The sequence below is a fragment of the Lonchura striata genome, chromosome 3 (genome assembly GCF_046129695.1).
Source record: "Lonchura striata isolate bLonStr1 chromosome 3, bLonStr1.mat, whole genome shotgun sequence".
NCBI classification, from domain to species: domain Eukaryota; kingdom Metazoa; phylum Chordata; class Aves; order Passeriformes; family Estrildidae; genus Lonchura; species Lonchura striata.
The window spans coordinates 37,193,148-37,218,400 of NC_134605.1; the positions used below are offsets into that span (position 1 = coordinate 37,193,148).

The 25,253-nt window shown below is 34.9% G+C and overlaps 1 protein-coding gene across 3 annotated transcripts in view; it reads left to right on the forward strand.

Annotated features, from left to right (window-relative positions):
* The window catches only part of PACRG (parkin coregulated), a 215,198-nt gene extending 190,245 nt beyond the window's left edge, over positions 1-24,953 (forward strand). For all 3 annotated transcript variants that reach the window (XM_021544144.3, XM_077782077.1, XM_077782078.1), the window contains one exon: positions 24,605-24,953. In XM_021544144.3, coding sequence (XP_021399819.3) covers positions 24,605-24,759 — 155 coding nt within the window. In that variant the 3' untranslated portion in view covers positions 24,760-24,953. The remainder of the gene's footprint in view (positions 1-24,604) is intronic.
* The last annotated feature ends 300 nt before the right edge of the window (positions 24,954-25,253 follow it).

Sequence of the window (25,253 nt, forward strand, 5' to 3'; positions counted from 1 at the left end):
AAAGAAAACAATGTTAAATTTATGTTTGAAGACAAGGCTGAAGTGGTTTTTTCCTCTTCCATTAATATGTTTTCTACAGAAATAGTAGGAAGTAGGATTTTCCTACTTTTCCTCAAAAGTAGGAAAACTGTTGGTTAGCTGATTTGTCACTTTTGCATGCTTTATAACACATGCTCTACATTAAAATTGTAATGATTATTTTTTAATACCTGCATTGCTTTATCACTGCATGACCAAGTTCTAAATTAGCTCCTTGCTTTTGCAAACACATACACATAGAAACATAAATTTGCACTTGTGAGTAATTCCCTGCCTCTTGACTGCACTCAACTGTGTGAATAGTCTTGTGTATATACACAAATATTTGCAAATCAGAGCTGTAGAAATGTACCTAGAGTTATATTTGAACAAAAGAAATTAAATTTTTTTGCCTAAATAGTATTTTCCTTGCACATAGGACAAGAGGGGATGGCTGTAAACTGCAAGAGAGTGGGTTTAGATTGGATATTAGAAAGAAATTCTACTTACTGTGAGGGTGGTGAGGCACTGGAACAGGTTGCCCAGAAAAGCTGGAGGTGTTCAAGGCCAGGCTGGATGGGGCTTCCAGCAACTTGGCCCAGTGGAAGTTGTTCCTGCCTGTGGCAGGGAGCTTGGAACCTGAAGGTCTTTAAGGACCCTTCCAGCCCAAATAATCCTGTGATTCTGACAAAAGCTATTTTGTAGTCATTGAAAATTTTAAAACTTTTTCTAATTGGCATTTTTGGTTGGAAGAAAGTAATCAAGACTTGATTGTCTAACAGAAAACCCATGTATTATGTTTGCATTTAAATTTATGTCCTGAACAATCAATATTTTTGAATTTATGATTCCATTTTTATTTAAAACCTCAAAATATTTAATTTATTTCTAAAAAATCTATCTAGTTCTTTTTTTAACATGAACTTTCAAAGACATAAGCAACTTTTCAGCCAAAATATTTTTCATTGTGGCTCAATATGTGATTCTTTCTTAATGAGAGACAATGCTTCTAATAGAAGCTACCATTGTATTAACTGGCATTATTCCACTGTATTAGGTAAGATCAAAAAATCTTATGTGATCCTGGCAAAAGTGTCATTGCCCCCATGGTATTATTATTAAAAAAAAAAAACAACCAAAGAAGAAAAAAGAAATTACTTCAATAGTCTTTAAATTTTTTAGAAATCTTAAGATTTTTTTAAGAAATCATAAAGTAAGAGAATAGGATAGTGGAGATTTTTTTCTAGACTCTTATAGAACAAGCTTCTCCTTGCAATAATTCTTATGGAGAACTTCATACTACTATTTGTAGACCACAATTCTAAGTGCTGTTTATTTAATATCTTTAATTTCCCTTGCATTTCCTTTCTTTAGAAAGAGTCTTCTATAAATAGAAACCAACTTATTTCCTTGGCTCTGTATCAGGAAAGTAATGAATCATTTCATATAGTGATGTGCTGAAGATGGTATGAATATTTAAAATGTGGATATACAGTCTAACTCTAAATAGACTATGCCTGGAATTCCAAAAGTGGCTAGCGATTTTTGACTTTTTACAAGAGTTTAAGTGAAAATACATAAATTGTGAAAGAACAGAGCTAAAGTCTTCCTACCTTATCCTGTACACTGATCCTTCTTGTTTTAACACAAGCTTTTGTCAAAATTTTGTTGTAAATTTTAAATCATAATTTATTTTTACTTGCCAGAAACATATTAAAGTATAATAGTCTATGGAAATGTATTCACTCATCACTGTGTGAGCAAACTTCATTATCAAAATTGTGCCACTTTCACAATTTATGTTCACTTTTGTTTAAATTAATTTCTGTGATTTCATTTTGTTTGCCTTTGGTTAGAGCATTGTATTGTACAAAACTAACATAAAATAGTTAACTGCCTAAATATTTATTCCTGGATGACATTCCATCTAACACAATTGAATGGAATCACTTATTTTGTAAAGTGTTGTGGAGCCAGTCTTGGGTCTCTTCATAACAGAAAAAAATTAAATCTTATTAAAATAATATCTTACAAGAAGCAAAACACTTTCTAGCCAGACAGAAGCACTAAAGTGTCTGTTTTCTTATTTTGCTTTATATCTTTAGGATTGTTTCTCAGTTCAAGAAACCATTTTGAGTGAAACTGCCAATGCAGAAATGCCTTTCTATTTTCCCTGTGTACCTCTGAGCATGAGCAGTGGATGGAATCTGACTTAATCCCATTTCTTTTACAGCCTAGAATTGTAGAGGCTGTTCAGATTTTAATTTTTTTGTTTAAATCAGGGATTAATTCAGAATTTGGAGTTACAGTATATTCCAAGGTTTTGATCAAGTTAACATGGATCTTCTAGATAATGCAAAAAGGTTTGTATTACCATGAAAAAAAAAGAAGAATATGGGCTGTGTAAGATTTAGCACTTCCTTTTATATTTCGCAGGGTCATAGTTCATCCCAAAAACTCTTGACTAATCAATTAGCCTTAGCAGTATCTCCCAGAAGATGCTTTAGTAGGAAGGATTGTGTAACTTTGCTGTTGCACTCTGTCGAGTCTGTGAGCCTGTGGGATTCCATCCAGCACAGTGAGGAATGCGACAGTGCGGCACGAGAAGAATGTGGCACATTACCCACATGTGATAACCCAGCCCAGCGTAGCCCCTGCCTGATGAACACATGGCTGGCCTGTTTACAAAATGAACCTAAATAAGCTGCAACATCTTTGTTTACTTGGCTATTATTCACACCATTTCGTTGCATTTCATACCATTCGCCATTTCAGACCACTGAGAATGAACATATTTATTTGTACATAATGTAAAAGAAGTGTGCAAAAGTTAACAAATTATACTGAATGCAAAGGAATATTTAAATCCTGTACACCTAGTTTTTGATCTGGTAATGTAGTTCTGAGGTTTGGATAGAGAATCTTCCAGCACTGACTTGAAGAGCTGTTTCTTGTGGTAATGAATTTAGGCAGACATCGCATAATGAACATAAGCATTGAGTTATAGTTAAGAACATAATCAACTATATCTCTTAAGATAGGATGGATTTAAATAAATTAACTGCTTTCCTGAGTTGGAGACTAAGCTCTAAAACTTAGGTTTGCTTTCTGTTTTGACTCCTAGCCCGTAATTTGAATACAAATATTAAAGTGAGAATGACTATGTTATGTCTTATTTAGCACAAAATCACTCTCTTATCATTCCAATTGACTTTACACTGGAAAATTACTATGATGCATCTTACTGCCAAACTATTTTAGATTTATTTGATTTAGCTGTTCTTTGATGAAAAGCTTGTTATCAAACTTAGTGCTCAGCTGCATTTCGTAAACTGTGAAATTTTGTAAACAGGAATGACCGGTACTTGCCCAGGTGGTCTGTGAACATTCAGAAGTTCAAAGTTTTGTGTGACTTTGGATATTTACCCAGTACTGAGAGTTAGTGAGTCATTTTAGAATGAGAAATGGAACTGTAATTTGGCAAAGTAGAAAGGAGTTCCAATGAACCTTCAGATAGATAGCAACTTGGGAATGGATGAAAAAGTCCAGAGAGGAACCTTCCTGATACCTGGCTGATTGTTCTGCAAAGACTAAAGCCTTTCAATTACTATCTTTTATTCTGAATGAAGTGGCAGAGATGAAGACATGAAAAATGGAAAGATAAACTACTTGCAAGTCTATTCTAGTAAGAAGATATGCAATTTTTGTTGTCCCTGATAATTATTGGCTTACCTTGCTTACCTGCTTCTACATTTCTTCAGCCTTTACATGGGAAGGTTCAGACAGTAATTTTTTATAACTGTATATGTACCTTGTACAATTCTTCCAGTGGACAGGATTCATTCTGGAAACTGAGTCAGTGTTGTCAGAAACTAATGCTTTAGAAATCTGCAACATCAGCCATCAGAAAGGTGGTTCATATCTCCCCATATCAAGTTTATTTGCATAAATGAACAACTTTATTTCCTGAAAGAAATAAACTGAGAATGAAGTTGGTAGTGGCAGAAGGCCACTGCAAGAAACAAAAGAGATTTATCTACTGACATCATAATAATCATCTTAATTACTGAAATGTATATCAGTTGTGTTTAAATGAAATCTGATTTTTTATCCTCTTAAATGTACATAAGCTTCATACTTCCTGAAAACTTTCAGAAGGCCAGTCCCACAGTATTTCCTTCCAATCTTCTTTCTACTCTTTCATTTTACTGCTATTTGTGGGGAAGGAAAGACTATTTGTCCTAGTTATTTTCATTTCTTGTTTCATGTGTGATTTAAGTTCTTGGAAAGGTTAAATGCTGTTTACTATGGAAAGGAGATAATTGTAGAAGTATCATGCAATTTTACCTTTCTACATGGGTGTTGGAGCTTTCTCGTTTTACAGCTTTCAGTACAGTTTCAGACTATTTGACTAAATCACAATTAATTGGAGAAAATTCCATGGTGATATGGTGGACAAGACACCAGAAAACAATTACACACTTTGACTTCCAACTCTCTTGTGTTGGGGTGAATATCCAGTTAATGTGTGTTAACTCAGCATGCTATCTACATTTCTTCTCTTACCTTCATCTTCATACCAATTTAAGTCTAAAAGTTACCTGGTAATATTGTTGAAATATACTCTTTCTTCATCCAGAAGCTGATTTAACTTTTAGTACAGGCCAATGATTTCATCATGTGGGTGACTGTAGTTGCGAAATAAGCTTAGATGATCTTTGTCTTATATCTTTTGGAAAACTTCAGGGTTAGTTGAGCAGTCATACTTCTGACTCTATTGTATGTGTTTTATTAACCTCCAGAGCTTATGTGGAAAGAGAAAAATACTTAAAGATTATTTTTTCTCTGACTGAGTTTAGAGAAGATCCTGTGCTTTATTAGGCTTCTTGTTTGAAAGGTTTTTTCTACATCTTATTTATTTCTATACTATTGCCAATAATCCTAGAGGTTTTCTATATATGTAAAATCCTGGTATTCATATCACCAAGAACTGCAAAAGTTAATATGTATATCAAGATCTGTATCTCAACACACGAGTTTCTAAATAGCAAAGCCAAAAATTATAAATGACTGAAACCATGTACTGTAGCTATGCCCACTTACCTTATATGCTAATTAGTAGTTTGTCATTTGAAAGCACATTTCAATTTGTATTTCTGTGTTAGTGTGGCTCACTGAAAAACTTATGTAGATGCTAGTTAAGACTAAATAGGAACTTACTACTAAGGCTAGCAAGACATAAATGCCCACTGTCATAAACATCCAAGTATACCAGCTACACACCTGAAGGACAGGAGAAAAGAGAGGTTATTGTGTTATTGTGGGCTCTTATTTATAACTGAAGCCTGGCAGTGATTGTCAGGATATCCATCACAAAGTGTCCTTGGTGGATTCAGGGTTCTACTGAAGCCTATGAGAGCCCATGTTAGAAATCAGGTAAGCAGCCAATGTTCACTGATGCCCAGGGCCTTTCATACCTGGGTTTGTGTTTTGATTTTCATCTCTTTGTATTTGATTAATTGCTTTCAGCCAACAAAATATGTTTATTTTATTTTTTCAAATCCCTGTTCTAATTAATCATGGGATTCAGAAATATGGAAGTTATATGTTAAAAATAAAACATTCATAAAAAAAAAAATTAACATGTTAGAGGATATCCTGTAATGATGAAATTAGAAGAAGTTATTGAGATGTAATGGTACAAAATCCAAACATTATGTGGGAGTTACTCTCCACTTAATGCAACTTATCTACAAATTTAGAAGAAGAAATGAGATTTCGTTCCTAGTATACAGGTTAAATTAAATGATACTCAACAAAGATGCTGAACAGTATGTTTCTTATCATCCACAAAGCAACATGTATTTGACCAGTTTAACTGTTCAACATGAAGCAGTGGTGGGTACCAAACTAACAACCCCAACCACCCAATTCTTCAGGAGCATTTAAAATACATGCTGAAGCTTATAACATTTTGTATGAAGTAGAATAATTTTAAATGTTTTTTTCTGGTTTCCTATTTGTAAGAAAATATTTCTCTGCAAAATAACACATAGATTATTTGTTTATTTTAATAAATAATATGTAATGAAAAAATGGTGTTAAAATTATGCAGAAGGATGGTCACAATGTATAGCTGGAGTACAAATGGTGATTCAAATAGCTCAATTTTATAGTTAGATCTGAATTTGTAAACTCCACTAAGGTAAATTTGCTAAGTATTTATTATTATGTTCATTATACTACTGTTACTTCTGCTTAAAATGGTAGAGGCCTTTTTTTAGATTCAGTTTGTAGATCTACTTGTACCTCAATTAAAATAGCATCTATATTTATGAAGTGAGTTTGACCTTACATATTAGCAGTAGAAAATACCTCTTCCTTATTCATTTACTTCATCTTCATAGACAAAAGTGGAATTATTTTGTTATTTATAGACATCTCTAAAGACCATGGTCTTGTCATTTCCCTGTTTATACAGGCTGTGATGAAATAGGCCCAATGGCAATATTGTAAATAAAACAGCTCCAAGGAATGATCTCCAGCACTGAAAGCTGATAATATCAAATGGTGGGCTCTGTCACATGCTACTCATTGACATCATGATCTAGAGGTCCCAAAAACTCATCTTTCCCTCACCCTATTACTCCTTCTTCCTGAAACCAAACTCAATGCTGTGCACTAGCAATTTTAAGATTTAAATAACACTTATTTCCTGCTGGGTCAATAAAGCTGGAGTGAATATTGGACTTTAATGCCCATTAATAAATTATTCTTTAGGGTCTATGTTATATTTCCAAACATTCCAAATATGTTTTTCTAGGTGTTTTTAAAACGGTAAGATGATTTTTTGTGGTTGTTTCAGAAACTTATGAACTTATTTTTCTTTGGTAAAAACACTTTGTCTTTTGTAAATAAATGGAATTGGCCAGATCTTCAGCTCACATAGGTGCTTGTCACTCCAAAAAAGTTATCTAAGGATAGTTGTATTTAAATTTTATGGAAAAGTAATCTAACATTTCGTTCTAATGTTTTCTGTTTGGTTCAGAAGATGAAAACAGCATGTGCATGTCTTGAGATAACACCTCATAGGGACAGATCAGACCCACTCCCTTGGTGATACTGTTCAAGAGTGATCTCGATCTGCCACCAGAAGTGCACTAAAATGCAACAGTTCAATACACACCCATCTACTCAATTTAAAGCTTTTTAATGGAATGTCAGTCAATTACACCGTTATAATCAATACCTTACTACAAAGTACTACACACATGCATTTTAAGTAGCACATGTTCATAACTTAAACCATTTTCCTTTCTAGAAACCATTACATCTAAGGAATCAATTGTGATTATGGCAAAAGCCACAAATTATTTATTATTTAATATTATTATTTCATTGCTAATTAAAAAAAAAATCATCACTCTCCTATCTGATTTTCCATTTAATATTTTCTATTTTCCCAACATTAAATACTTTTCCGTGGTAAAGTAATTCTCCCCTATCTTAATGTTACCTATCAGAGGATTTGAGTATTTTCCAAAAATTAATTAGATTCACAACAACTCAGCAATCTCATTTACTCTTAACCTCACCCTTTCCACCATGATCTGTGTCCTATTTTCTTCTTCATAGCTGTTTGTATAGTGACTCTGAGGATACTAATTTGAAGTGGGTTTTCAGCTTTGTTCTGAAAGCTGAGAAAATTGCAGTCAATCTAATGTCCTCTGACAGGGAATCTGAAATCTTTTGTTCTGTTTATTGAATTAACCTATCTTCTACTCCCATGAGCTTTGCTTTCCGATTGATAGATTCATGATTAATACAAAAGAGAACAACTGAGGATGACAGTCTCCTTATGTATAAATATATTCTGCAGCACATAGGGAAAAACATTTCTTACAGGACTTTCACAGATAGAGACCACATCTTCAGCCTGACCATTTTAAAGGATAACAACAGTCAGTGTTTGTTGTACTTCTGTTGAAGTAATATAAATTTCAGTCATTCATTCAGGTAGTTTTCAGTGAAAAAGCCAGGACCTGATCATAAGATAACAGGCTCAGGTATAGCTTTGTAGTCAACCTTAGGTGGGAAAAGGCATTTTTCAAAATTTTTAACTGTTCAGTCATTCTATGATTGAATGCCAAGCTATCCAAATGAACTGCTTTGGTGCTCTAGCTAACGTGAGAATCCATCACTATAAGGGGATAGGTTGGAAGATGATAGCTTTAGCAAATTTAACTCAATAGTCTCTTTTTGTCATTTTCTATCTTGATAGAATGTGAATTTGTACAATTTCTGAATTTTGAGAGCTGATTCATGTGAGACACTGGGACAAATGAAAGCTGAGAACATTTTTGAGATAAATAAACAATATGGTGGAACTATTGACACAGCAAAGATTTTGGACAATAAAAGTTATTCCCCAATGAAAATAACCCTGCCAATAGAAGTATTTATGTTAAAGATGTTTCTCAAAATAATTTTGAGAAAATCCTCAGAACAAAAAAAGAAAAACAAACAAAAGAATAAATATAGCATGCATTCCTTCAATTTTCCTTGTATTCGTGTAAGAAGCGGTGTGGTTCTCTTAGAGAATCAAATACAAAATTCTATTGATTTCTTTTATTATTGAATAGAAATTATGCAGCATTAGGGAATTGATGTCCATATCACATTTTTAATTTGCTGTATAGGATATTTGAGATGTGTGCACAACATCCCACTATTTGTTTGTAGAAGCAAATTTGAAGTATTTCAGGGAACATATGCATTATATATTAAATACTTAAAGTTCCAGGTAAATAAGCACTCACATTTGCCATCAATTTCAAAGGTCTACAAGTAGACTTTGTGCACAATTTAAAATGAAAAATGTGTATTACATACATCTGACCTTTTTCATTTAAAATACTATTCTGCCTAATCTAAATTATATATGGTTTGGATTTTACTGTATTAAATGATTGTAGGTGGAAGGATGAATATATGTAACATTTCTTCACAATATATATTTATTGGCATTCAAGCAGGTTTTTTTATCAATACTTATTGTACCAAGTGTGACATCGTGTCAGGAACCCTGAAGTATTTCAGCATATATGGCTAGTAATATAGCTGTTTAATGCCCATTAATATTTTTAAAGGAGGAGTGAAATAATATGATAAGGCCCTATTCTAGGGAAGAAATACAGAGTTAGTATCAGAGCATTGGTTGGGGGAGAGGGTTTGGCTTGCAGTTTTCTGGGGTTTGGGGGGTATTTTGGAGGGGGATTACTATTTTGAGATAAAATCCAAATATATTAATTTAAAAACAATTTTATTAGCATGTTTTTATCAACTTGGCTCAAATGCAATCTTTAGTTGTTTAAACTGAAAACTTAAGTTGCTAAATGAAAGCACATTCACTTGCTGCAAGTACTCATTTAGAAACAAAGCAGCATGTGTTAAAACCATATAAATAAGAAATGGTTGTCTGACATAGGAAACTCTTAAAATGTATTTCTGGAAGACATTGCTGATGATGCTGAAGTCAATAGAATTATTTATTTTTTCTTTGTTAAAGCAATGTGATTTCCTTCAAAATAAGCTGCATGTCACTAATCCTTCTAAAAGTAAAGTGGCAGATTTTAGAACTATACTTGGAAAGGGAAGAATGATTGCATTCTGATTTGCATTAATGTAAAAAAAATCACTACATGAAGAAGAAGTTAATCTCACTCCTATTAACACATCACCCATGAAAATGAAATCATGGCATTTGATCTTGCTCTCAGTGAATTCAGTGTATTGAGTTTAATAGAAAGCCAACCTCATCACAGCTAAGTCCAGCACTGGCCCTGCTACTCTAATTAGACTTCAACAATATTAGTTTCTTTTTTCCCTCATCTTTTTACTTCATTTCCTTTGACTGGAGTGCAATTTCACCAAAATGTAGTAGACTAATCATTAACTGGCAGCAGCACAGAGACTGAAACTTTAAATTGACAATCACAGCAGTAGAATACTAGGGATTTATAGAAGCATAACCATTTCTTCTGCTGGATGTGTGATAATTGTTTTTCTGCTCATTTACATCCAAAAGTAATTGAGCTCTACAACAAAACTATGTACTATAGTACTGGTGCAAAGTCTGCTGTTTGGAGGTTATGCAGAAATTCCATGAAAACATCACAGTGGGAACTGTTGTTCATTTGCATTGTCACTTCCTAAAAATTTGCAGAAACATACCCTTGAAAGAATTAGGTCACACAAAATGTGGCCTAAGGGCTTCTCCTTTCTGTTTTCCCCAGTGGAGTTCTGCAGCTGATGCGATAAAAACTGTTCTACATCAATAATTTTTTGAGTTTATGTTTCCTAAAAAATTTATTTCGCTTATGGAAATAAACCAATGTTATCATTCAGTGGGAAAATTTCCTTTTCTTTCCTTCCAGACATGATTTCTTGATACAAATGCAGTGGTGTTACAGTTCACGTAAAGTTGTATAATAAAAGTTGGCAACTCTAATATCTTCTGAACCTTCTTTAGACAATTATACTTAAAACCATGCATTAAAAATGAATGTCATAGTACTGTAAGAAAATGATTACAGGAAGCTTTGCTTTCCCTGGATATTAAAAATTACATATAAACAAATACATGTTCAAAGTTGAGGAATTTTCTTTCTCATGATATTTTTTACTGAAGTCTCACAGTGTTTCATGGTCACGTGTGCCTTTTGCTTTTAGAAGTGTAATGGATAGCTGTTGTTTTCTGGTACTATTGATAATGTGAAAAAAGCTACGAAATAACAACATAGCTAGTGCATTTCTTATTGAAAATAAGCTAATGAATCACTGTAGTGGGCAGAGAAAAGCTAACTCCCTCTCTCATTTACTTTTCTGAAACTCATTGATTTACATGGTGAGGCATGACTATCACTGGCAGCAGTATTATACCCTTGATTTCTTAATACTTTGTATATGCTTGTTTCATTAGTTAGGAAATGCTTTGATATAAATAAAAATTCTTTAGTCCTGATTTTTCAATCACTTACAAATTTTCGTGACAGTTTCCTGAGTCAGGCCAATATCTGCTTATGATACAAAACCCAGCATTTTATATAGCATGAGCTTTATCTTACTGGGAAAATTTGCATGAATTTTGTTGAATTCCGCTTTCCAAAGCTTCTCATATATGTACTTAAATATTTTCTTCCTGTATTTTGTCCTCCTTTTTGATTTCATATATTTTGGGGGATGTTTATTCTATGGCAATATCTCACTTAGCTTACAATAGTATAGATGATTCTAACATCTCATTTATGCTTGTTCACTTTGTCTTATGGTCCTAGAAGTTTTTCCTTGAATATTCAGAGGTATCACATGTAAGTACAACACAGAAAGATCATCTTTATATAATTGATATAAATTGTGCAATACAACAATATCTTTAACTGTTATTAAAATATAAATAAATAGACAAGGAATAAGCTTTGGATCATTTATTATATCTGTAAAAACATAAACAGCCATAAATAAATGAAGATAGATTCAGAATAACCATCTGTTTGGAAGTTAGTTCAAGTCAAAACACTTTAAAATTGGCACTGTAGACTGTATTCACATAAATATGTATTTAGACATTTAAATATCTAGCTTCATGTACAGATGTTCTGATTCACTGCAGTCTTCATTTGGGAACTGCTAAAGGCTCAGGATCGACCCCCTCAGGTGGCTGCTGAAAATTGGATTCAGGTGCTAAATTTTGTGTTTCTCTGAAATACTGGCACAAGTTTATAGCCTGACAATAGGTCTGTCTCCACAGCTGCTTCCTTGCCACATTGTAAGGTAGAGGTCACATGAGCCTTTCTCTGTGAGTTAATAATTTGATAATTAGGTGAAATCTCCCTGATCATGAAAGATGAAGATTTGAAACCACATAGTCTGGGCTTTTTCCTGCTTCCTGGGAGGGTGCTTCATCACTACGTTTTCAAATTATGAAAACTAAGGCAGTCATTTCTGCCCTTGCTCTCTTTTTTTTTTCCTGCCTTAAAAACACCAGGCTTAATGGGCTATAAGGTTATTCTTTTCTGTAAATCTTTCCCACCCGCCACCTCAACTCACATAACTTTTAAACTCATTGTCCAAATTCAGTCAAACTGAAAAAGGGGCAGAGCTTCTAGAAAAATAGAAGGATTACCCTATGTCTGTGTAGGAGAAAGGGATCCAAATTCATGTCCTGGTGAGAGAACTGTTGGTAGGGTATGTAAGAAATACAAGGTGTCAAAACTTGCCTTAGCTCATACCATCTATTAGCTGGTAGAACTCGTGGGAAACAAGTTGTCATTGTAAAGAGGTGTAGTGCAAAATCAGCACACATCCATGGGAAACAGGCAACACTAGAGTTTCCTGACAAAACTTGCTTTTAAAGAAATCATTCGGTCTCACGCAGAAGGAATGGCAATAGCTATCTACCATCAGGAAAGCTCCTGGGCTGTTGCTCCAGGCCAAATGCAAATATTTAAGTTAGAGAAAAAGTCTTCTGCTCCCTGTTCCCCACTGGCTACCTCTGTGAGACTCACTGATCAGCCCTTCACTCACTTGAACATTGCTCTTGGGAATCCAGCTCCTACTATATGCTGAGAGGTAAGTTTAATGCAGCACTACCAAGTCTCCTGCAAAGCCCACAGGTATTAAGTGTTGCAATTCCTGACATGGTCTAAATTTCTGTTCTGGCTGTAAAAGATTTATACCACAGTATTGGTGCCCTGTGTCTAATTCTGCCTGTTTTCACAGTTGTCTTCTGTGGATACGTGAAGTTAAGTCAGTCTGTTGGCTGAAAATTGTGAGTGCTATTGTTCCTCTCCTATAAAATCAAGTTCTTAGCTTCTCGTGCCATTTCCCCTACAGAACTAGAACCATAACCCCAGTTTAAGCCATTCTGAGCTGCTAGATAGAGATAGATTACAAGGGCAAAGATATGTAAATAAATTAATATTAGCCTGACTTCTTCAGTGTCTCCTCAGGACTCAGTGACAGTGGTTATACTCTCTGCCAGACATCTATCAGCAGTTTCTGGAACTGTTGAGGCAGATGGCTGAGGCACTAGATCTGATAACAAGCATGCCTGAACTTACTGACTTTTCTGCATTTTTTGATATTAGGTATAGAGAAAAGTTTATGCCTCTGTAAAATGAGGATATGACAAAAGCAGCAAGAGATTTCTGGGTTACACTTTTAATTTTTTTCTTCCTTTTTTTTTTTTTTTTTAATCTATACAATTAAAGGAAAAGAAGACAGTAGGAGAGGTCTCTCAAGTGCTGGGAGGCTGTTGGTATCTCTCTTCTCACACACTGGTAACAGCTTCAGTTCACCTCCTCTATCTTATGAAGTCAATTCTTTAGCTGATACACACCTTCCTGTAAGAGCTCTATGCTTGTGTTAATACAGCTGACATTCCATTCTAATCATTTCCCAAGCAAACTTGGGAGTAAGTAGGTAAGTAAGTAAGATTCTTACTCATAACTGTAAAGCAAAGATTCTGGGCTCTAGTAACAGATGTGCAGATAAGCCTATCTGCCCTTTCACCATGTTTTGCTATAGAATTATAGCAGAAAGTCAACAGGCTCAGATATAACATGTTAATTGGCATCCAGTGGGATATTTCTAGTTACACTGTGGAATTATTATGCTAAATCATAATGCATATATTCTTACAGTTAGAACCTTTATGAAGCATACTTCAGAAAATTAACTAGCCAAAGGAATGTCCTTGGCTTCCCTTCCTCCACTTTCAGCCTTTGTTTGTCTTATACTTCTCCCATGTCCACATTCTTCTCCCTGGGACAAGAAATGTTGATTTTACTTATCAGTCAAGGACCCAAATCTTTGGCTGTGTTAGGACAAGTAATTCAGGAGGACCTTTCCAGATACCACCAGCCAGTGATGACATTTCTTAGTGACTCATGAATTTTCCTTACATTATTTTATTGAGACTAACGTATGTTATTCTTTTCCCTTAAAATAACATCATTGTTTCCTTCAAAATCACAATTCTGCTCTAGCTGCTGTTGTCCAAAAATGCAGATTTTTTCTCTGATGCAGAATTTTCTCTTAATCTTGAGGTACTCCTTCCATGGGTACCAATTCAGCAGCAGTGCAGCTGCAGAGCTGGGTCAGAAACCTGTAAACTCACTGCAGCCATTAGCATTAAATATTATAGAAGTTGAAACAGCCATCTGTGGTCTGCTGGAGAAAAGTGATAAAGGAATTTTGTGAGATGTTACTTCTTTTCCTCTGAAGGCTGTTCCTATCCACTGAGCAATAAGCATATTAGGAAAACTTGAAGAGAATATTAATATTTCCTACTTAGATATGCCATACGGACTTCTAGGTTATCTTTGCAAGATGTCCCAAATTTATCTAAAAACCCCCTTCATTAATTTCCTTCATAGGAATGGACATTTCATTGTTATTAATGTAAAGCTGATTACAATGTGTGCATGTGCTCTCACATCACCCAAGTGTGAGAAAGCATATTTAAGTTGCCATGGAAGAATTTTCTTGACAGCTTTTTACTTTTGCACTTCATTATAATGCATGAAAATGCAAACTTCAAATATTCAAGCATGATGTGCTCTGCTGTGCTATAGAACTGATTTCTTGGCTGTTTTAAAGCTCAAGGCCAGCTTGAGCTGACCAAGAGCATTCAGCCATATCACTTGCCTCTTCTCTTGCCTCTTCCTCGCTGACCTGACATGCATGTGTGTGTGTGTGTGTATGAGCTGTTCTCCTTTGGAGGCTGAGCAGCTGTAGGCTTGTCAAGCACCAGGGCTGGAAGGACTGTAAGATGAATGAATGATGAATAGGGAATTAAGGCTGGTGTTACAAGACATAGCATGCTTTAGCAATGTTAGAGGACAAAAATGGTCATATTTTCCAGGATTGGCTGGAGAATGATAAATGACAAAAAACTCTTGTGCTTCAAAATGAAGCACATGGCAGCAAATCAGAATAGCAAACGCTCAAATGACCCCTGCAGAGGAGATGAGATTATTGTAACTACTTCACTGCCTATAGATACATGATATGTGCAGCAGTTTCAGACAAGCAACTACAAATTCACCTGAGAAGCAAAGGTGTTTTTTTTTAAGCATAACTGTTTAGGTTCACTGCTTTTGTAATGAAGTGGAAGGATATTAAGAGAAGTATTACAAAGTGAACCAGAAGCGCTGCATTGTTAGCAGTTGGAGGTTGTCACTGTTATGACACTTGTATGATCAGTGTTAACCAGGCTCCAAATCACAGTGCTCAGCATGTCATGTATCCTCTTTGCACACAGAAAAACCACTTTTACTCCCATGTGTAGCTCTAGAACAGATGTTTAAAGGTCTTTTTTTCAACAGCCTTAAGGCTTTATATGCTTCTGGATGATTACAATTCTTCAGGTGTAAGAAATTCAAGAAAGAGCAGTAGTTTTTTCCTATATCTATTTATTATATATTACTAGATACAAATATATGTTAATAAAAATAAATATAAATTAATATAATATATAATTAATATCTATTATATATTTATATATTTACATGCATAAATATATATTTATATATATTCATACATGCCAACAATAAAATTGTGTCATGAACACTGGAAGTCAGAAAAATATATTAATTCTTACTCTTATTGCTAAGACCTTTGCTTGTTTTTTATTTTTATCAGAAAAAAAAATTCTATCTGGAGTGGAAGAAATAACCTTTAGTTAATAGTTTCTACTGGAATATCTCCATTTTCTTAAAACAATTAAGAAAAGTAATAATGTGTAATAAAATAAATATATGGGATATATTAAAATATTTTTATTTTAAAATATTTTAGCATATGTCAATACAAATTTTACCTTAAAAAACTGCTAATCATTTTCCATCCTATTGTTTTTATATGCACTTATTTTATGCAATTACTTCATTTTTACAAACAAATGTATTTAGGCCTCACTAAAATGCTTGTGTTTTAATAACACTGTGACCCCTTTGTGAAAACATCAGGAGCACATTTTGATAAACACAGCCTAGAGTCTGTGATATCTATAGTGGCACAGTAAATTATTTTATATAAAATAGTAAAGAAAGTAATCCTATAAACATTGTATAAGTGACAAAACAAAAGGTTTTGCTGTGTATTGCAAAAGGGTGTCAGTCTATAAAATCTTAATAAGTGCTCTAAGTCAGGTTACTGACACGTAAATATCCTCTATCACCTGGCACTGGGGTAATTTAGAGAAGAAGAAGATAGAGTGTTTTCCAGTTGAGAGTCACTAATGAAATACTTCTTTTTCACTTATATTTTTTCACACTTAGTTCAGATCCCTAAGGTTAAAAAAAAATCAGTATGAATGTGGTGTATGTGCAGTTTCTACATTTTTTTTTCAAAAGGCTTCAACTTAATTCAAAAGCCATGAATCTGCAGAAATACCACACCTAGGGGACACAATTTCCTTTCTCTTTTTATCTATTTTGCATTCCTGTAAGACTACACATTATAATACATTTTAGTTGTATAAAAATTAGCTTTTTTCTGTTCGCATGAAAAGCTGTTATGAATTCAAATTTATGCTTTCCTTAATGTAAAATATATAGCTGTTAACTAGCTTTTGATAAGTATTTATTTTTATGTCCTTCAAAAAAAGAAAGCAAATTCACATAATAGGAAGGCTATTTTTTATCTATAATATGAATTAATTCAACTGAAAAACAAAGGAAGAGTAATCTGAATATCCAATTCATTTACATATATATACATACATATATATATACACACACATATATATATATATATAAGAAATATAAAGACACACCAGAAGGAGATATCCTGATCCTTATAGTACTGATACCTGTGGAGCAGGATGTTCCTTTATACCTGGCTTGAGGATAAAATAGCACACTCCAGTTTCAGTGCTAGTTGTCCTTTAAACTGCTTAAATTCTATCCTTGTCCTACAGCAATGAAAGAAATCTAGGCAAATCCACACAGTCATTCATAGCTTTCATCTCCTTGTCCTTTCTCAAATCACTGCTAAAACACCCTCTGTTGACTTCAGGCTCTTGCTTATTTAGCTTAATTAGGGAAGAGTGAAACTAGAAAACTGGCAGCTTTAGGCATATTCAGCAACCTGGAGGCATATCTAACTGCTTGCTCCCATTATTTTGATGAGAAATTTTTAATGCATTGCCCTATTTTCATATGGTCGCATTGCACAGAATCACAGAATACTTAGGGTTGGAAAGGAGATGACATAGTCCAAGGCCTCCTGCCAAGATAGGGTTGTCCAAAGGAGGTGACCCAGGAATGTGTCCAGGTGGGTTTGGAATGTCTCCAGTCAGGGAGACTCCATGGCGTCCTCTGGCAGCCTGTTCCAGCGTTCCGCAACCCTCAATGGAAAGAAATTCTTCCTCATGATGAGGTGAAACTTTCCCTGACAAAAAAGGGCTCACCCTTCTGTCACAAAGTTAGGAAAGCAGTCACTGAAATCATTTAGTTCTTGTGCAATTTTTGATGGGCAAATACACTGAATAGACTCCTTAAATGGTAAAGATTTTGAATGGCAAAATTAGACACAACCAATTCCATTAGTACGTGGCAGATGTACAAACATAGCAGCAGTTATTAACACAAAGTAATGGATTACTGAGCTTTTTGCTTGTGAAGAAAAACATAGGGTTCCCCCTTAAAAGCATTTTGGCTGCAATAATAAAAAACTTCCAATTGGTGGAAATAGGATGGATGGCTAAGCATCTTGGGTTTACGTATGTGTGTAACTCAATGTCACAAATTATCTGGTTTAAGTTTGTGTTTCATATTGAACTCGGTGATCTTTGAAGCACTTGAGGACTTTCAGGTTTGTCACTTTGAATTACATTAAAAAATAAATCATGTTTATTCCACACACATGCAAAGATTTGTTTTTCCATGGTTTTAATTCCTTTTGCATTAATTATGCTATATTTGGATGAGAAATTAATGGGATGAACGAACATATTTCACATCAGTCCAGCAAAGCTATGCAAATTTTGCACACACAAACATGATGTCTAACCAAAAAAAAAAATTATTTACTTTGTACTATCTGGCAACTGACAGAACATCAGATTCACATAACTGGCGCAACTCTTGTTGCATGTTAAGCATGATTTGTGACTAATATATTGTTTTGCAATAGTAAATGTTGTCCCAAGGCCAATGAGATATCAGCCTCCAAATTCCATTCCCCTGTTGAGCATACTATTTATCTAAGATTATTTAACTCTACTTTGTTTGATATTGATCTGTAGAACTAACATAGGTAAACTTCAAAGTCTGAATTAATTGGAGAAATTTAAGTACTTATAAAGGAAAAAATATTTGCTTAATTTTTACTGCATTGATATATTTGCTAATAAATTTTGCTACAAAACCTGTGATTTCTTTTTCATTCTTGTACTTCTATTAAAAAAAAAAATAGCAAAAAAATCCCAAAACTTGGGCTTAGAAAGGATTACATGTGATATTGATAACATTTCCTGGAAATGGAAAACTGCAATAACAGCTGCTGTGTTGGCTCCTTTTCAGTTGGATTTTTTGGTTTGTTTGGTTTAGATTTTTGTTGGGTTGTTGATTCTTGTTTTTTTGTTGTTTTTTACTCCAGCAATTTGCAAGTAGTTGCAGCTATCTCTAGTAAGCTTACATCATTAGTAAAACATCATTTCCATGTTTCCTGTCCAATCACAGCACTTCCTCTACTTGCTGACCTGTTGAGTTTCTGAATAGGATTTATAGTAACAGTGCTTTCATTTTACTATAAATGCTTATTTGTGAAATAACTAAAAGCTGGCTGCATATGGAAGATAACTATAGGAAGAATCTATATTTTATTCTAAAGCAAAATGCCTTGAATGAGAATAAAGAAAATCTTTTCTAAGACATGATGAGCTGAAATGTCTCTATATTAGTATTCTCTTTAAATTCCAAGTTACATGACTTCTTGGATTGAAATATCCTTCCACAGTCTCTGCAGTACTGTAACATTGTAAAGTGATAAACACTCAGCACTAGTGATGAAAAACAGAAAGAAAGCAAGAGTCAAGGAACTCAAGTGTTGATAGTGTGAAAAAATAGGTCTGTGCTTATTCAAAGATTTGGCCTTCTTAGGTTATATTAGGATATTCAGCCTTAATGTTTTAAAGTGCTTTGAAATATATGTGTTAATTTCAGTTTTTAAAATTATGTTTCATTATTTCAAATCAGAGTGTTAATGAAATTTTATTAATTTTTCAGCAAAATTTGTGCCTCTTTCCCTGAAATAAGATTAAGCTTCAAAAAGCAGTGTTATATATGTAGTAATCTGTTACTACCCCAAAAGTTTAGATTTATTTTGTATCAAAAGAGATAATAATTCTCCCTATGACATTTGTAACTCCAGCAAGTCCTCCTGCATGAAACACCTGTTCATATTTAAGGAGTAGCACTCTCCTCCATCACATTTGAAATGTCTGGTGAAGAACTTTGTCAGCCAAGCGGATTTCTGCACCCTTTTCCATTCTGGGATTACTCTGTGCTAAGCAACTGCAGATTCCACCCTGAGCAACCTGGTCTGCCTTTGGAAATGAGGCTGACTTACAGCAGAGCACTTGGACCAGATGACTCCAGAGGTTCCTTCCAACATAAAGTACTCTACATGCTCTTCTTTCCAACACTCTAGCTTTGGGACCAGCCTCCTGGAGGCCAGTTTCCACTTTGTGTGTACATAATCTTGATTTATCCTAAAGCACATTTAAAACTGATGTTCACATTGCTCTGAGCCTTCACAATGGGAACATGGGGTTCTCCGTCTGGGTTAGTAACAACCACAACTCATAACCTCCTGGTGTCTCTTCCTTGCCCTGAGTGGAATGAATTGGAAATGTCCCCCTGTTTCTTAGCAGACAGGAGGGGTTTAGACTCTTACCCTGTGACTTTTCACACGCTTTCAATTAAATGAACAGGGAGACTGAACTACCTCATCGTTCCTGGAGCTGACAATTTCAAAGCTGAGTTCTGAGTCACAGTGATAGGAGTGGTGCAAAGGAGCCTTCCTCTCTCCCCACACTGACTCATCAGGGCTTTCATTTTCCACTCCAGTCAGGAAGCCAACACATTCTATGACAATTAAATGTATCCTAACAAGACTGTGAAAGCTTAATTAAGCTCTGAGCTGTGCCTGAGCAGTGAACTTACATGATGTGAACCCTGACATGGATGCATGTCAGTCTGTAGCTGAAATCAGCTTCCATTTATTTCTTGGTATTGGTGATGACTCCTAGAAGGAAAGAAAGCCCTGAATTTTTCCTCAAAATTTTTTTAATGCTAGCTTGCACTGCTTAACTGCATTTTGTTATGTGACAGGCTCAATCACACTATAGCTGGGATTTTTTATTTTGAAGTAACATTCAGATTAGCATGTTGCATTCCTGTAGTCATTCTAATTGCTGAAAACAGGTGTTGGTATGCTAGGATGAACTGAGCCACTTAAAATGGATTTTTACCATAGTTATATTTTACCATAAATTAGTACTTTCATTGTCAACAGTAAAAGTTGAGAATCATGGTTTGTGACTGATACCTTCCATGACTTGGAAGTCATTTTACCTTTCAGTATCTTTGTTTTTCAAGACTCAAAAGGAAGGAATGATGCTTATCTTTCCAAGTAGTTTTATTGTTTTGTGAACCCAAAAAAGGAAAAAAAAATTTAAAAAGCCCACTCCAAACTTTTATACCAGAGCTTGTTTTTAACTAGTAGCACTTCAAAAATTTCTGCTAAGAATAATTTGTTCCAAGACAAACTGAAATACACAAGTGTGACTTTATACACAAAATTAGTAAAGAAACACTTTCATCAGTAAAGAAAAAGGAATTACATTTGAGTTACAATTTGATTAAAAAGGTTCTCTAAACAATTTGATTAAAAATGTCCTCTAAACATAGGGCTGTCTTCACAGTCACTTCAGAAATTTCTTTTAAATGTTATTCCAATACTAAGCATTGCTCAGATATTTAACATTTGTGGAAAATCTAATATCACAAGATCTATGACATCCCTGCAACAGGTGTATGAAAACCCTGCCTTTAATTTGTGTAAAGTAGGAGCTTTGGAATAATCACCACCAGGAGCAAGATCTGGTATCTGTGAAACACAAGCAACATAATTAGGAGATTAAAAACTCCTCTTTTTGAGGTTTGGCCTGTCTTGAAGTGAAATTAGTGAAATTTAATAAACTAAAAGAATGTCTTGGACACTTCCAGGTGTTAACAAATGTCTAGAGTTAATAGATTTGAGTGAGCTCTAAGGGTTGGTTTACCTTTCTTGTCCACTCCAGGATGCCAAAACTGCCATAGCAGGCTTTTAGTGCATAGAGAGAAACTTGCTCATCCTTCTTTAAAGCAATAATATTTTATATTTGTAGCATTACCCTAGTGAAACTTTAAAATGAAATGACATAGAATACAAATAACACCCGAATTTCTTTAATATCCCAAATCATGAATAGAAGCATGTCTAGACTCAAATACAAACCACCTTTTATAACAAAATTCAAATCCTCCTCTGTTCCCTGCCAAACGCTGAGTTCAGTCCCTGAGGGCCTGAGCAGGGTTTCCTTGGCTACAGCAGCTGGCATCGGGAGGGCAGGGAGTGCCGCTCCTGGCCGTGGTGTGCTGGCTGATTTCATCAGCTAACACAGGTCTTGACAGGTGCCTTTCACTTCACTTTGAGCACCATAAAACCTTTGCTGCATGATTTGGGAGGTTGGGAACTAACTTCTTGATCCAGGAAGGGCTGGGATCAGGGATCCTAATTGTAATCCTCCAGATGTCTCAGTAATCTTTCAATGTATTTCTTCTAAACATAGAAATGACATTTGTTCTGAAATGAGTTCTTGGTGCATGCTGAATTTGCCAGACATTTCACTTTGAGACAAAGATATGACAAATGTGCTTCCTAGCATTTTCATCCTTATTTATTCTTCCTCACAAAGGAGAACTTCATAAAGAGTTTGAATCAGATCCATGTTCACACTTTACATATGCAACATTTTTATGGCTGACAAAGCTGGCTTCTCAGGCAAACTAACATGGAAACAGTCAAACTAGAGAAGGGCATGCTGAAACCCCTTTTCTTCAAAGGCTATTTTTTCCAACTAATCATCATTATTATTACGAATAGATATTTACCCTTAGGTGCATTGGGCAGATCATTCTGACTCATCCATTTAATGGTTGTTGTCCTCTTGGGCTGATGATAATAATTTTTGTATGAAAGCTTTGCTAATTCCTATAAATACATAGGATAGCCATTTTGGTACTTACCAGGTGACATCAATGCTGACATAACCTTTCTAGTATTGTTGGCTGTAGCTTGTGTCATGACACTGGTGTGAATTATGGCTGTCTTGAGGAGGCAAACCTTCATAAAACACAGATGGTCTGTAGGAAAAATATTGTAATGACGGTCTGCACATCACACATTCAGTCTTCCCTTGCAGACTCTTTCCTTTTTCATTGCCTCATAGTCTTAGGTACCTTTTCATCAAGCATCTAAGACATAATTTTTTGTACATACTATATTATAGAATAAAGATTGTTACATGCAATTCTGGAAAATACCTCTGGTACCAGCATTATCACAGCTTCTCATTGGCCTCCCCCAGACTTCCTTAGAAGTGTATCACCATTACTTCCAGACAGCTGATTTTTTTTTTACTACTTCTTTCAAAGAACGATGAAAGCTGTGTAAGCTCATTAGCAGAGCATGTGTGTAGGCTTAAAATTGCAGATAATAGACATATGGTTGGAAAGTCAGTAATTCCTTTATGTATTTGCCAAGACTTAGGTCAAGGTTCAGGGTTTCCTTTGCTCAAACTGGTGAAATCAGAAATACCTCTGTATTCTGGGGAGGGCATACACTGCACATGCAAGACAGGTGATGAGGCACAGTTATCTCAGTTGCCTTCTGCAAGAGCAAGCCATGTTTATTCTAAAATGCACCCAATTGTGATATGCTTTTCTTTTTGCACTACTTTTGTATAAGTCAATCCTTTTACTAATAGTTCTTTGTGTTTTCTATGCACTCTCATAATCTGTTATTCGTAACATTACAGTAAATTCATTGTAATAAATTTTGATGTCACAACCCTGGCTTTTCACATCAGTGAGATTAACAGTTAATGTATTGGAAAATATTTGTGTGCTTAAAAGTAATCATCATAAAAAATAAATTACCTCCTTCCCACTCAAGAAGCACAGTCCTCGCATGTCACATCAGTATTTGTAAAACAATTTCATAAAAAGTGAAGTGACATAAATGTGTGTAAGTAGTCAGATATTTTACAGAAAAATTCATCAAAAGGATGATTTTTGCCCAGGTTCACCAGCTGTTTTGTCATGATCATGGTTCTTCAGTTTTTGCTGGTAACAAAGCCACAAGCCTTAAATCCAGATCTTTGGGCTTAGATCTAGGAGAGAATGTGAGGATTGGTGCAGTTGTACATCTACATGGCATCAGCCTGGGGATCTAGAAGCAACAGTGAGGGCAAAATCTACCCTTGCCTTTGTGTTTGCCCTGTTACAAATGTGAAAGGCCAGCTCTGTCAGAGAAGTTGCACTGTCCTGACAAATGGGTCTTTCTCTGGCTGACTGAGAGTGCCACTGATTGTTTGAGATGTTAACATGGGCACATTGTCACCACTGCCCAGAGTGAGGCCACTGGCTGCTTGCATGTGGACTACCCTACAGCAGTGACAGCTCCCCACTACACCAAACATGGGCTGAGTACATTTTGCTCCTTCCAAATTATTTTTTTATACATGTCTTGGAATATGTAGTCAGGTACTTTTCAGAATATTGTTTTAAAACCAAATGAAAAATATTTTCCTCCTTTAAATCTCTCAGCAACTTTGTAGGTGAAAATATTTCTTATTGTTCTTATTTTGTTGTCACAGTTATTCACACTGATTTTTAAAGAATTATGGTCTGTGTATATGAGTGTGTGTCACCCTTGCTAGTCCGCATTAGAGAAAGCAGCAGTAAATGTTACTGTATCTGGGGACTGCAATAATTTATCCTTTTGTATTGACTTAATTTTACACATTTTTCAGGAAGCTGAAATTGAATGATGTTATACTCCATGTTATACTCCAAAAATCTCTCGGCCAGGTTCCCTCTATCAGGAACAACATAAGTGTGTGACTATGATGACTAAAGAGGAGCAATCCCAAACTAATACCTATTCAAGATTTCAAACCATAACAAGTCTAGATTAAGTTACTTTTTTAGAAAAGTGCTTATGTATCTGGCAGTAGAATTTTGTCTTAATTAAGCAGTATTAAAGATAAAGAAGTAATGGTTTTATAGATAGACTGTGAAAGAGAGAATCCTTATTCATCTTATATAAGAATGTGTTTATTTACATTATTTTTATTTTCATCACAATTGACCAGCAATAGCAATTTTCTGTCGTTATTTTGAAGTGTAAGACAAAATTCAATATAACTCTTTCCTTTTTCTTTTTCTTTTTTTTTTCTTTTATTAACCAGTTAATTTAGGTGATGGGATAGAATACAGCCAACAGAAGCGTGAAAATATTGGAGTTCTCATCCAAGAGACACTGCAACTCCTTGAACACTACGGTGGAGAAAATGCTTATATAAATATTAAATACATGATCCCCACTTATACGTCGTGCAAATAAACTGAGTTATAATAAATGGGATGATTCCATCTGTGCTCTAAAAAAACTGTATCTGACTCTGTATGGCATCTTGTTAGTCATGCTTTATCTTCTCTACAGCTGCTAAAATAGTGGCTTCTGGGGCATTGGAGTGTTAGCACTATTGTGAACAAGGCTTTCCAATAAATAAATAGTGTCTGTTCCTTTGATTACAATGGTGTACTGTGCTTGTTTGTTCCCTGAAAGAATCACTCCTTTATAACAGAGCTGACTCGAACAGGAATCTGAGTTAAACCTTCACTTGTGTAGACAATAAAACTATAATTTTCATACGCGATTCAGCAATCGCTGTTCTGTGTCCGCTTGCCCTGAGGGTGATGTCAGAGGCTGTAACAAGCAGAGTTTATGCTGACTGCTTAATAGGTGTTTGTCATGGAAGAGAAACACCAGTTCAGCAATGCCTCTCTGGCAGCTGTGCCGAATAACGTGCACTGACATACAATAAAACTGTTGAA